At 51.2% G+C, this 12,101-nt stretch overlaps 5 protein-coding genes across 5 annotated transcripts; 3 read left to right on the top strand and 2 right to left on the bottom strand.

The window, feature by feature from the left end:
* Window positions 1-2,831: 2,831 nt before the first annotated feature.
* Window positions 2,832-4,581, top strand: AUEXF2481DRAFT_727 (uncharacterized protein; the record flags this gene model as incomplete). Its single annotated transcript, XM_013493788.1, has 3 exons — window positions 2,832-3,282; window positions 3,340-4,225; window positions 4,275-4,581. The coding sequence occupies 3 exons, from the start codon at window positions 2,832-2,834 to the stop codon at window positions 4,579-4,581; spliced, it is 1,644 nt and encodes a 547-aa protein (XP_013349242.1).
* A 753-nt stretch (window positions 4,582-5,334) lies between these two features.
* AUEXF2481DRAFT_726 (uncharacterized protein) lies at window positions 5,335-5,844 on the top strand (the record flags this gene model as incomplete). The annotated part of the gene is made up of 2 exons (XM_013493787.1): window positions 5,335-5,512; window positions 5,585-5,844. 2 exons carry the CDS (start codon window positions 5,335-5,337, stop codon window positions 5,842-5,844), a joined length of 438 nt encoding a protein of 145 aa, XP_013349241.1.
* A 349-nt stretch (window positions 5,845-6,193) lies between these two features.
* Window positions 6,194-7,090, bottom strand: AUEXF2481DRAFT_725 (uncharacterized protein; the record flags this gene model as incomplete). The annotated part of the gene is made up of 1 exon (XM_013493786.1): window positions 6,194-7,090. The coding sequence occupies one exon, from the start codon at window positions 7,088-7,090 to the stop codon at window positions 6,194-6,196; it is 897 nt and encodes a 298-aa protein (XP_013349240.1).
* Window positions 7,091-7,396: 306 nt separating this feature from the next.
* On the bottom strand, window positions 7,397-8,839 carry AUEXF2481DRAFT_724 (uncharacterized protein; the record flags this gene model as incomplete). Its single annotated transcript, XM_013493784.1, has 1 exon — window positions 7,397-8,839. The coding sequence occupies one exon, from the start codon at window positions 8,837-8,839 to the stop codon at window positions 7,397-7,399; it is 1,443 nt and encodes a 480-aa protein (XP_013349238.1).
* A 477-nt stretch (window positions 8,840-9,316) lies between these two features.
* Window positions 9,317-10,947, top strand: AUEXF2481DRAFT_35083 (uncharacterized protein). The gene has a single exon (XM_013493886.1). The coding sequence runs from the start codon at window positions 9,486-9,488 to the stop codon at window positions 10,908-10,910; it is 1,425 nt and encodes a 474-aa protein (XP_013349340.1). The 5' UTR covers window positions 9,317-9,485; the 3' UTR covers window positions 10,911-10,947.
* Window positions 10,948-12,101: the final 1,154 nt, after the last annotated feature.

Here is a 12,101-nt window from a genome sequence, read left to right as displayed (position 1 = left end):
GAAGGTCTCATCTCGAGTGAGCTTTCTTCAACATTTCCACTGACTAGCTGCTTCCGCTGAACCGGAGCAGGGCTACGTTCATGTTGCGGTACAGCAACAATGCATTCTCCATTTTTGTCCAAATCTTAAGAATGACAGACTCGTGAGGCCATGAACTCAACGTACAGCGTTCAGCCGCGCGTCTGTAACATAGTTTGCATATACGAGTCGAACACGAATCTAGCGAGATGTTGAGATATATCTGAGTCAAGCCTCGGACTCGTATGTCGAAGCACAGCTCGACAGTTCCATGCGATGAACTCCAGGACACAACAGTGAGGGCGTATCTCAAACGGGTCTGCTGGGATTGATCGTAACGTCAGTATGAGGTAGATGGATGATTTGATGGTGGCCCTCGACGACAGATATTGGATCGAACGCCTCAATTCCCGCAGACTTCCGAAGGCTTTTCTCAAGGCCTCCGACCTGCTGCGAATGTCAAACTTGTTCGATTGACACAGATGGGCGTCGATAGAGAGTTCAGTGAGGCTCCTCTGTATTATGTTCAGCGGAGATCACCGAGAGACAGCAGCTTGGTTCACTGACGTTAGTCAAGCGCAAAAATCGACGGCTTAGTACGCCAGACAAGCGCCACTGACTGGTAAAGCTGACTGCGCCATTTGTTCACCGTCAGGGGAGACGTCAGGAACCTGTTCCGAGGTATTTGAGCGTGCAAACCCCGCAAGTAATGTATGCCATTAGCTCCCATTCTCGTACGTGATCTTTGTTCACAGCATGGAGTGCTGCTAACTCTCCAGAATGAAAGAAGCGAGAGCTGAGATGACCGTGCAACCCTCCGGAAGCTCCGAGGCGAGGTTTGAGAAATCTGGCAGGTACTTCCCAGCATATGTGCTATAATTATTTGCCAGACTATTCTTGTTTCAGCAGAGGGAAGTGTGCTCACCCCTTGGTAGTATTTCGAACACATATTCAGTTCTTTGCTTTCCTCAATCCTGGCAAGAACGGATCGGAGCTTTCATCGCGTGCCGAACATAGCGATTGCATTTTATTGGAAGTGTCAAGCACATGCACGTCTTAGCGGTTCCCTATAAGCCCTATGCATTAGCTTCCTAAGACGATGAGTCCATCAATCTTGCTCGTGTTCAACCCTGAAGCCGTGGTAACACGTTGCGCCAAAAAGCGACAGCAAGATTCGTTGAAGATGCTTAATCCACGTGGTAGCAATTGTGCTAGGCGAGTCAAGTCTCACAAGACTAGTTCATAGTCTGCAACGCGTGGTCATGCTGAGCGCAAGATCCTTTCCAGAAACGAAGCAGACTTCGAGGAATGGCTAACCGAGTCATGGCTGAATCTTGAAGATGGGCATGACTCAATATTTGGTTTCAAAGAGGGGAACGACCACACGATCAATCATCATCTGTCGGCACGGTCTTCTCTGCGGTAACGTATCTTTGACATGAAAAAAGTACCGAGATCGAACTACTTGTGGGCGACTGTAGGGTAGCGGGCTCGCTTAGGGAACGAGCTTACAGCGCAGCAGTGAAGCGGGTGTGCCTTTTGGGTAAGAAAGTAGGTTGTGCGGGCAAAACGAAGCGACGGGTGTGCGTAACCAGACGTCAAGCATGTATAAGATGGTGCCCATGAATCGTGTCGAGCAACGGACGACTTCTAGCAGGGGAGTAGTTTGTGACGAAGCCAAGTTTGTTGACTAGTGTAGCAACTCGACAGGGAAAGCGACGGCATAACGGGCGAAGGAGTGCCGCTCTGATGTCTGAGAATTGCCGATAGTGTGCAAGCAAACTATGTGAGGCACAGAAACAAGCAAGACAGGAGCTAGAAGGACTGTCTTGAGATGATACTTAACACCATGAGGACAGATGAGTAGTAAAGGTTTGGCAGAGATTGCGCAGCACAGTGCCTTGAGAAAAGCGCCGTGAGCAGGGAAGGCTGAGAAGCAGATGATCTGGCGGGGGTTGCGATACAGCAGTGGTGCAACAAGGTGGGGCATATAGTGGGCAATCCCTAACAATGTTCGAGCCGTGAAAAGAGCGCCAATTCGGACGTATCTCGAGGAAATGACCAATACACAAAGGGACAGTGGGCAGACAGGCCAGTTTAAACGGGGCGTGAAACCAACGGTCAAGTATGCAGCTGGCAGAGGCTCTGTGCGGGGGGTGTCGTCTTCAGCAGCGAAGGAGCAAAAAGCATGGCGACGTGGATTTGGATTTGAGCCATGGCGACTTCGGCGGTGCTGTGGGGCAGGAGGAAAACGGGAATAGGGAATACTCGATAGACACAGCCCAGCGGTTGGTCAGTCTGGCGATGCAAAGAGAAGTCTCGGGATCAGGAGGGCGATCTGCAGCGACGATCCCCGGCGATGTGAGGGAAGCGCCACTGACAAAAAGGTTCCTTTGTGACGGACTGGCGAACGATAGGAGCACAAGCAGGTCAAAGTCGCAAAGAGCAGAGTTGCCAAGGCTGGGCGACTAGTGTTGATTTGACTGACTCGTCAAAGCATTGGCTTTTGGCTCCGACGCTCGACCAAGAAAGCGCGACTCTTGTCTCTATTTTCTTATATCCCCTCCGGAAGACCCCCTTCGCAAAAGTCCCCGTCTTCTGTGCGCCCGTCTGGCTATTCAAACCTCGACCCGCCATTATCATCATCCCCCATCCCGTGCGCGCAGCCGTCCCTACCAACTGGTCATCTCAACACGCCAGCTCTCAGCCTCCAGCCCCCGACCGTGCGCCCTGAATACACCATCGTGCATGACTCGGATATATCTGTCTTAGCATAGCAGCGTGTCACAAAAGCGGAAAGCGCTTCGTCAATGATGGCGACGACGAATGGCTCGTCAGGCTACGGCACGCCGCAGCGCGATGGCGCCATGTCAATGCCGCCGACCAACGGTACCCCAATGACGCAGACAACACCGGACGACGCGACAGGACAGTCAGGAGGATTCTCGGCGGCCACCAACGGCAGGAAACGCAAGGCCGATGGCACCTCTTCGCGCGGCGTAGCCAACCTGACTCCGGAGCAGCTGGCTAAGAAAAGAGCGAACGACCGGGAAGCCCAGCGCGCTATCCGCGAGCGAACGCGCAACCAGATCGAGACGCTGGAACGTCGCATCAAGGAACTCGAGAGCCAACAGCCCTTCCAAGAACTGCAAAATGCCCTCCGCCAGCGCGAACAGGTCCAGGCCGAGAACGACGACCTCAAACGACGCATGCAGACCATCTTCTCGTTGCTGCAGCCGGTTGCTGCCTCGCAAGGTCTGAATGGTAGCAGTAGCTCTGTCATGCCCAACTAGCCCGGCTGCCGCTGACACAACCACACAGACCTTGCTGCTGCTACCGCCCAGCAGAGCCCTCTCCCCATGCCACAGCATCAGCCTCAGCCTCAGCCTCAGGCCCTCATGTACCCCTCCCAGCCAACCACCCTCTACGACCAACCTCCATTTGCTCAGCACCATCTTCACCCAGACCTTCGCAACATCCAGCCTGCACAGCAACCTCAACCACCTCGTCCAAATCAATCTCCAGCTAGCGCTGCCCGTCAGTATGCTCAGGCAGCTCAGGCCGCTCAACTGCAGCAGCAGCAACACCAACAACAACATCCACACGCACATGCACATCCACAACAGCAGCAACGCTTCTCGCCACATCAACACTTTCAAACCGCCATCGCTCCTGCCGGTGTACCACAACAGCAACAGCTCGTACCAGACATGCCTAACCAGAGCTTTGGCAACTTCTTGGTCGAGGACCGCAAAGTGCGACTCACCTCACCGTCACAGCGCGATCTGATACCGACACCAACTGCCGATGTGCCGGTACACATGCGTCTGCCTCGCAATCAGGAGGCCACAAATGCGCTAGACAGTGTCATGCTGGATTTCATGACGGAGCGGCGTAGAGCTGCAGCGCAGGGCACTCCGTCCTCTTCACTAGTTGGCCCTGCCTATCCTTCCATCTCGTCCCTTCTCAATCCTGCGCGTGCCCCCAAATCGCACCCTCTCAGCAAGCTTTTTACTGATGTTTTGGCCAATCTTCCTGAAATTGATCAGATCCCTGAACAGGTCGCTTGCTTGTATATTATGTTTCTCGTTATGCGCTGGCGCATCGCTCCCACTCAGGAGAACTTTGAACGTTTGCCCGAATGGATCCGGCCCATCCGGTGCCAGCTTGAAGTCAGCCATCCCATCTGGTTTGACAACGTGCCATGGTCAGTCACACATACGCTACTTTGAGACAACCACTAATACAGCCTTCAGGCCCTGGATGCGTGACCGCATGATCAAGAATTGCGCAGCATACCCTAATGAGCGTTTCGGTCCTGTGTACTGCCAGACTTTGTCTTTGAATTGGCCATACGACCCTCAGCAATGTCTCTTGCCACGCGCAAATAGCGTCCAAGGTGCGGAAGCTACGTCAGCTGCTGTTCTGGATGACGACGAAGAGTTCATGATCAACCCTGTATTCGAGTCTCATATGCGCAACCTCAGCAACTGGTCGGTAGGGTCTTCGTTCGCCAACGCTATGCCGGAGCTGGTCGAAGGCGTTCGTATCAAGGACAGGTAAATTTACCATCACCTTCCTTGCGATTTGCATATTACTACGACGCCCAATGAACATTATGCATACCAATCCGTGGACTGCACTGATACGCGAGTCCCTTAGCAATTTGCGATCGCCGGCTCGGAGCACCTCATCGCTCGATGCGCCGACCGAGGCGAGTTACTATTAGAGCCTTGTTCTCAGTACATCGCTACGAATCAAAAGGTGGTAAAAAAAGCTTGTTGGCCATCCGATGAAAAGAGTTGGATCTGTATAGCCTTACGTCTGCTCTGCACTTTAGGTCGGAGCGGCTCTGTTATCCTAATCACAGCATTAAAACTACACACTATAATACCTATGCTACTGATCCCGCCCGTATTGAATCGGTGATGAAGCTACCCCATCTCTCGAAAATGTCTCGTACCTTTCACTACACGCAGTCACTCCAAGACCGAGAAGTCTTGCAGTTGGCAAGCACATAAACATTCGTACTCGCGATAGGTGACTGAATGTGCTTCTGGCACCATGCTCCAGCCAAATTCTTGGGTTCTCCCTATTGCTCCATGCAATTCATTTCAAGCAGCAATCGCTGCATGTCTTTCGATGCCAAAGCGAAACAAACGTCACACGAAAGAAGGCTTGCCCGATCCTGACAATCCGACACCATCTACATCTTACTATGAGCAAACAAGACATGCTATACATGCTCCTGACCGCAGCCTCTCCATCCCAAGCATTCATCTGAAAAGACACATCATATCTTCCAAAACAAAAAAAATGCTTCTCAATCAATCCAGCTTGAATGCCACCAAGACTATCGATCTCAGCACATTCGCAGGCAGTGATGGCGACTCCAACTTCTTCCCCAAACACCTTGCTAGAGAAGACAACATCAAATTTCTTGCTCGTTTGAGCGATGCTTTCAACGCAAGCCCTCGCCTTGTCCTCGCTATCGGTACGTCTATTGCCATCCCTCCCCCTCATCTGCTATCAGGAAAAGATAGCTGACATTGTTACGAATGATCAGGTGGCAGAGTCGAATTCATCAACCAGCTTCCTGTGGGCTATGCCTCTTTCCTACGCCCAGAAGTCTATGAAGATGGTCAGAGAGTTGATAGATTTGTTTACGGTCACCCCAGTGGCTTGTCTTTTGCTTCGCTGGTTGCTTTTGCTGAACATGTCCTTATGATCATGAAGAAGGAGGTCAAGGATTGTGCTTGTGTTAATTGTCAGGGTGCTCCTGTTCCTGCTCCTCGTTTCTCGGCAGGGTTTCATGAGCTGGAGTGATGCACTTTGTTGTGGTGGGAAGATGTTTAGTGCAATGGTATTGGGTGTTGGAGAGCAGGGAAGATGAAGCTTGTATTGATTGGATGGAATGGACTCTGATCCTTCTCGATACTTTAGCAATGCATGCTTCACCTGTCTCATCATCTCAGAGACAATCTTCGTGTGGAGCGAGCGATTATGTAAAATGCAAGAGCAATCCTTGAGCCACCATACACTTCTAAGACAATACCCCACAAGTATGCTTTCAATTCGAAGTATGCTGGGTTTTCAAGATACCACCGTGGTCACGGCGAGTCAAACCTTTGGCGATTGAGCCCAGCGAGCTGTAGACTACACACCAAACCGCGTCCTAAAATCTCATGACTCCCAATGGCAGGAAGAAGTCGTCCCCCTTCAAAGCCATGATCAAGACATGCATAGCCGCCTGCAGTTCGTCGTCATCTTCGATCTTCGACAGCACACGACCATCTGGCTGGATATCCTCGTAGACAATGGCTTCACCATCAAAGGCCTTGGCAAGTCGCTTGAGCCTGTCGAAGGACAATTCACCGATGTCGATGAATGAGGATTGCTTGGTTCCTTCGTTGCTGGTAAGTCGCACGCAATTCCAGAGAGGGATAGATTTGTGAGTCGAGGTGTCCAAGCCTGACGGACGACGAAGTCGTATGGTGTACTGCTGTAGCTGGATGGCGCTGAACTTGGAGACTGATGGAGCCACCGGTACTTGAGGAGTAGAGGCCGGGCGATTGCGAGAAGAAAGGCCTAGAGGGCGACGAGCGGAGGTGGAGACCGGGTGCTGAACATTCTTTGAGTAGTTGGTGTCGACGTATGGTGAAGATCGCTTGCGAGGTCGACGAATGACTTCATCAACGGTGTCTTGATCTTCCATATCGCCTTCGTCATCTTCCCTGTCGTTGTCGTCGTCCTCGGCTTCGTCGTCGACACCACCAGACTTACGTTGTTGATGCCTCTCAAGCTTGCGTTGGTAGCCGAGGGAAGAGCTTCTCACGAGGTGCATCAGGCAAGATTGAGACCAGATATGTTGCGTCGACGTCATTGCCGCGTCGAGGTCGACAAAGATGCTGTCGACCAGTCTTTCGTAAGCTCGTTGACGATAAGTTTCAGGAAGCTCCGCAGTATCTGGGTTACTCTCTGTTACACGAGCCCTGATCAAAGTCATGACCGCGTCGTCTAAGCCGTTCTTCTTTTGGAGATTGCCCCAGTTACGTCTTTCTGATGGCTGCATCTTGTTGTTGATGCGGAGCGGTGATGGTGGTGCGTAGTGGTAGGAAAATGTTCAGGAAAGTTGCGCGTGCAGTTAGGTCTTGCTGTGGCGTCCGTACGAGGAAAGAGCGACCTCATGGTCTTCCCGACTGCTTCTCAAACATCCCACGACAGGCTGTCGCGATGCACAGTGGAATCCGGAGACAAATCTCGTGCCTTCCACAAGCAGTGGATACTTTGAACGAGGGTAGAGAGTTTGACTCGGTGTACATAACCAGGCTAAGCTGATACTCACGAATCAACTTGCGCGACTTGCGCATCGCTCAATCTACTGCAATACACTATCCTCACCAAGTGTAGACATCTGAAGGAGAGAAACAAGTCTGGAGCTGTGCCACTCGCTTAAAGCCACTTCTTGCCAACCCGCACTCTCCAGCGAACTTGTGACAGTGTCCCTGATTGAAGATATGCTGCTGTCGCCGAAGCTAAACATTTCGAGCTCTCTGACCACACCAGATGACTCAAACTCCGGCTCCCCCCGAAGAGCAGGGTCTGTCAGAAATCTGTATGTCGACTCAACCTCACGCCAACAGTCGGTGATGTCGGCTTTTGCTATTTTCCTTGGATCGTCGAGAATCGTGTCGTCTGGATCTGGTGCTATCTTGACGTAGAGTTTTCGTACGTTTGAAGGGTTGCCTTTGTATGTTATTTGATCGAGCGGCGAGCTGATGTGGTTGTTAAAGGGGAAGATGGCCTTATATGCCACTGACCATATGCTTGTCTCGAGGCGGAATGCTCTTCCAACTGCTGCTAGTATACCTGGCGGATTCTTGTGGAAATATTCGTAGGTTGAGTAGGCTTCAAGGAAAGAACCTTCGTTCACAGCAAGGTGTGTCCAGGGCTTGATGTAGATGATGCTTGAGAAGGCTGGTCTGCCGTACTCATCCGGGTCCATAACAAGCTCCACAGGTTGCATCATATCGTAGTCGCTTTCTGATGGTGGGGAACCATTGTCGACGACTTCTAATGGCCTGGACTCTCTCCAAACCGAGACGAGCTGCATAGCCATGCCGGGGAAAGCCCATGCATCCCTCATGTTCATGCTACATCCAAGCAGACAGGCAAGCTTACTAGGAGGCGCTAGTACCGTGATCCGCGCAGGATCGATCTTTTCGAATAGCAGATTCCAAAATGCATCTGTTGCAATCAAGCAATGTACCTCGTCTCGAATATAGTCAAGATTGTTGTCGTTTAGCTCACCAGTAGCGACAAGCGTCAATGACTGTACGCTATCGCAAAAACTGCCATTGTCTGGTGACTCGAGGAATGAGAATAGTCTTGCTAGTGAATGATCCACTGTAGCTGTCCATTCTGCAGCCTTTTCTGTCGCCGTGCTCTGCCAAACATGTCTATACGGCAAGCGGATGTCGTGTGGATATCCAGCGTCACGGAACAACCATTCTCTAAAGTTTGTGGTTATTTTCTTGATCTTGGCCGAGAGCAAGGCTGATTCGGTTTGGGCTGTAGGACTTTCAAGCCGAAGTTGTAGGTGTGAGTATAACAATGGCGAGACAAGTGAATACCAGGCTCTTGACACAAGTACCAGACTTTTCAGTGGAGTGTCTTGTAGGGTACATGAGCTGGTTATAGAAGTATCGAGCGCAGTCTTCTGCCAACTCCACGATGGTGGTGGATTAGTCAGATGATTCAATATTTGAGCCTTTAGTTCATCAGGCAACGAGTCCAAGCCAGTTCTGATAGCCTCAGGCATTATGATAGGGGACACCGTCGAACTTGGATAGTGATATTGGTAGTATGCTGTTGTTGTTGTTGTCGATAGGGACAAACTGTAGACAGTGATAGCGATAGCGATAACGATAGTGATGGAGGTGATGGCTGCACATGCTCAGCACTCGAATGAAACGTGTCTGTGTAGATAGCTGTTGAGCTGTATCGAGGCGATGATCCTGTTCATGATGATCTCTGAGGAGTTCATGACAAGTAGAGATTCCGCATGAACGACCAACCCAAATACATAGTCTAGCATTGGGCTTTGCACCAGAGCTCATGACGGATCCTGGGCAGCAGGAGATGACGATTCTTAGCGCCGTCAAAACTGCCAAGATGTGGGGAAGGCGCGTTCTGGCGACGCGACTTCCTTGTCACGAACGGAGCACGAAGATGGTTCCGGCGACAGGAAGTATCGTTGCACCCTAGGTGCTGTTGTCTATTCACACGTCTGATACACATTCTCCTGCCTATTTACTTCATGTCGTCTAGACAAAAGTCGTTCTTCGATCAGGATCATAGCTCCAAGGTGAATTGTCAAATATCTTGCGACGCGTCCGCCGAAGTCTAATTCGCCATAGTCGAGAGCGCGATGGCAAGGCAATCGCAGCTTTGACAAGAAGTCGAACATGAACGAGGCCACCAACAAACCTGCTGCTCTTCCGACGAAACCTCCGATTCAGCCCTCTACAGAGACGAAGTCCAAATTGAAAGCCTTCGAATTCGCCCGCCACCCCGACAAGGAGAACGGCAACACCACCATCCTTGCCTCTGCTCCATTGTCGCAGGACAAGCAAGCCCACGCACCGTCCTCGCCCATCAAGACTGTCCAGGACAAACCTTTACCCTCGACACCGGCTATGCGCCTGCCTCTCGCTGACCTCATCGGAAACGCCGAGGACGCTTTACGAAGACCCACGCCACAAGAAGAGTCCCCTGTTGAGGAGATCGGCTGGATAGCAAATAGCTCACACCCAGATCTGACTCCTCGTCAAAGGAGGCAACGTCCACAGAGTTCCTCGCCTGTCAATTCGTCCCAAAACGATCCCTCCGATCTTCCCGACGCCAATCTCCCACAATCTGCCTTCAAGACCCCGAGGGCCGACCCTGCTGCTGATCTGTGGACACGATACGCTACCGGCAGAAACCCTGACGACACCCCGATCGAGAAACGGATACCCTCTTTCGCCCACCTCATGAACGACTCATCACCTAGATCGGCTCCTAGAACGCCGGGAGGCAGCGTTGGTGGGCTGAGGAGATGGGCGAGCTGTGGCCTAGAATTCCCTTCTTCTCGAGTCAAGCGGCGTCGCGTCAATGGAATCTTCCGCGACAATAACAACAGCAATCCCCAGGACCCATCTGTCGCAAAGCCCTTGTCACGAGTGGGCATGCTAGTCGAAAAGGTCCAGGAATCTCTTGCTCATAAAGACATTCCTTCGAGCTCTTCACCTTTGCCGGACAAAGGTGAGTTCCCAAAAATTCACATGGCTATGTCGGATCATCAAAGGTCACAACCTCGCTCAGCACGTTCATCACAACAGTACTCATACCAGAATGATGATACTGAATTTGACGATACTGAAATCACGTTGGACGATATTGCCGAAATCCAGCAGACAGGCCTTGCTCAAGAGGACTCGATGGCCACCACAACGATAATGAATACTATTGACGAAGATGATGACGAATTCGACGACGACGAGTTTGGCGACGATCTTGACGTCGATGAGATAGAGAACGCTGTCTCCTTTTTCGAAAGCAGGCCTGGCACCTCCAACGGCCAGTTCGAGTCTCAACCGAATACATGTACTATTGCGCAACATAACACACCGCCGCTACAGATATCAGCACCACCGCTACAAGTACAAAATCAGCCACAAACTTTTGATCTTACTGGCTTTTCAGATGACGACGATGAGGATGATGACGAGTTTGGTGGCTCCGAATTTGATGAAGAGCATCTTGTACAGGCTGAAATGGCTGCTACTCAAGCGTTGGAGGCAAGCACAAGTGCTAGCTCTGTACGTATCTCGAATCTTCCCAGGTTATAGATAGCTAAGTGTTATCCAAGACTACTCAAAAGTCGCGAGCCATCCAACGATACTTGGTGAAACAAGTCATAGACGGCCAGTACATCGATCCCCGTGGTCGTCAACAGGCAGAAAAGGTAAGTCACGAGTCGTGCCATTGCTCCTTCTTGACGGGATTCTTGTGAATTGACAATGACGCGCAGGTTTTGTTCGTTGAAGATGAAGTGCAGAAACGCAACAAAACCATCACTTTGAGACAGACATGGCTCGAAACACACTGCGCCCCTGGCTCCTATGTGCATGTTGTCGGTCACTTCAGCAGATCTGGACAGATCACTATCGACGACGCCCAGAATCTGATCATTGTCCACCCTGATCATTTGATCTCGGCCACGGTAGTTGCTGATTCATTCGAATGTATTCGCAGAGCCGTCCTACAGGACAGGGTCAAGGCAACCAGTCGTTCAAGCGAGCCCTCTGTTTACGGCAATATGCTCCACGAGATCTTCCAGGAGGCAATGAGGACGAACGACTGGGACCAAGACTCACTGAACGAGCTTGTCGGAAAAACTGTAGGTAAGTATTTGGAGAGCTTGTTCGAACTAGGGCATGAGGATACGAACAAGGCCTTCGAGCACCTCAGGAGCAAGATGCCAGAGATGAGCTCATGGGCCAAGGTCTTTGTGAAAGCTAAGCCTGGTCCCGATGCTCTTGCAGAAGACAGAGGCGGCAAAAAGATCAGGGTCAGCATCACTAAACTTCTCGATGTCGAAGAGCATGTGTGGTCGCCCACATATGGTCTGAAAGGCAATATAGATGCTACTGTTCAAGTCCTCATGGAAGATGAACAAGGTAGCCGAGCGTTGACAGTGCCTTTCGAAGTCAAGACTGGACGTAACACTACGAGCACCTCGCATCGCGCTCAAACAGCTCTGTACACACTCTTGCTATCCGATCGATACGACCTAGACGTCATCTATGGTTTGCTATACTACATGGAGGATTCCAGCGTCACACGAATTCCAGCGATACGTCACGAACTTCGACACATGATTATGCAGCGCAATGAGCTTGCCTGCTATGTTCGTGAGCGACTCCAGCTGCCTCTGATGATCCAAGATGAGCGCAAGTGTGGGAGGTGTTATGCAAAGACAGAATGCTTCCTCTACCACAAACTTGCTGAAGATGGTACACCAGAAAGTGCGGGTGTCA

This window comes from Aureobasidium subglaciale (assembly GCF_000721755.1).
Source record: "Aureobasidium subglaciale EXF-2481 unplaced genomic scaffold scaffold_0, whole genome shotgun sequence".
Lineage (NCBI taxonomy): Eukaryota > Fungi > Ascomycota > Dothideomycetes > Dothideales > Saccotheciaceae > Aureobasidium > Aureobasidium subglaciale.
This window is presented reverse-complemented; position numbering and strand designations above follow the sequence as displayed.

Coding starts and splice junctions, on each gene's coding strand:
- AUEXF2481DRAFT_35083 (XM_013493886.1), top strand. CDS start 9,486: ATGAACGAGGCCACCAACAAACCTGCTGCTCTTCCGACGAAACCTCCG.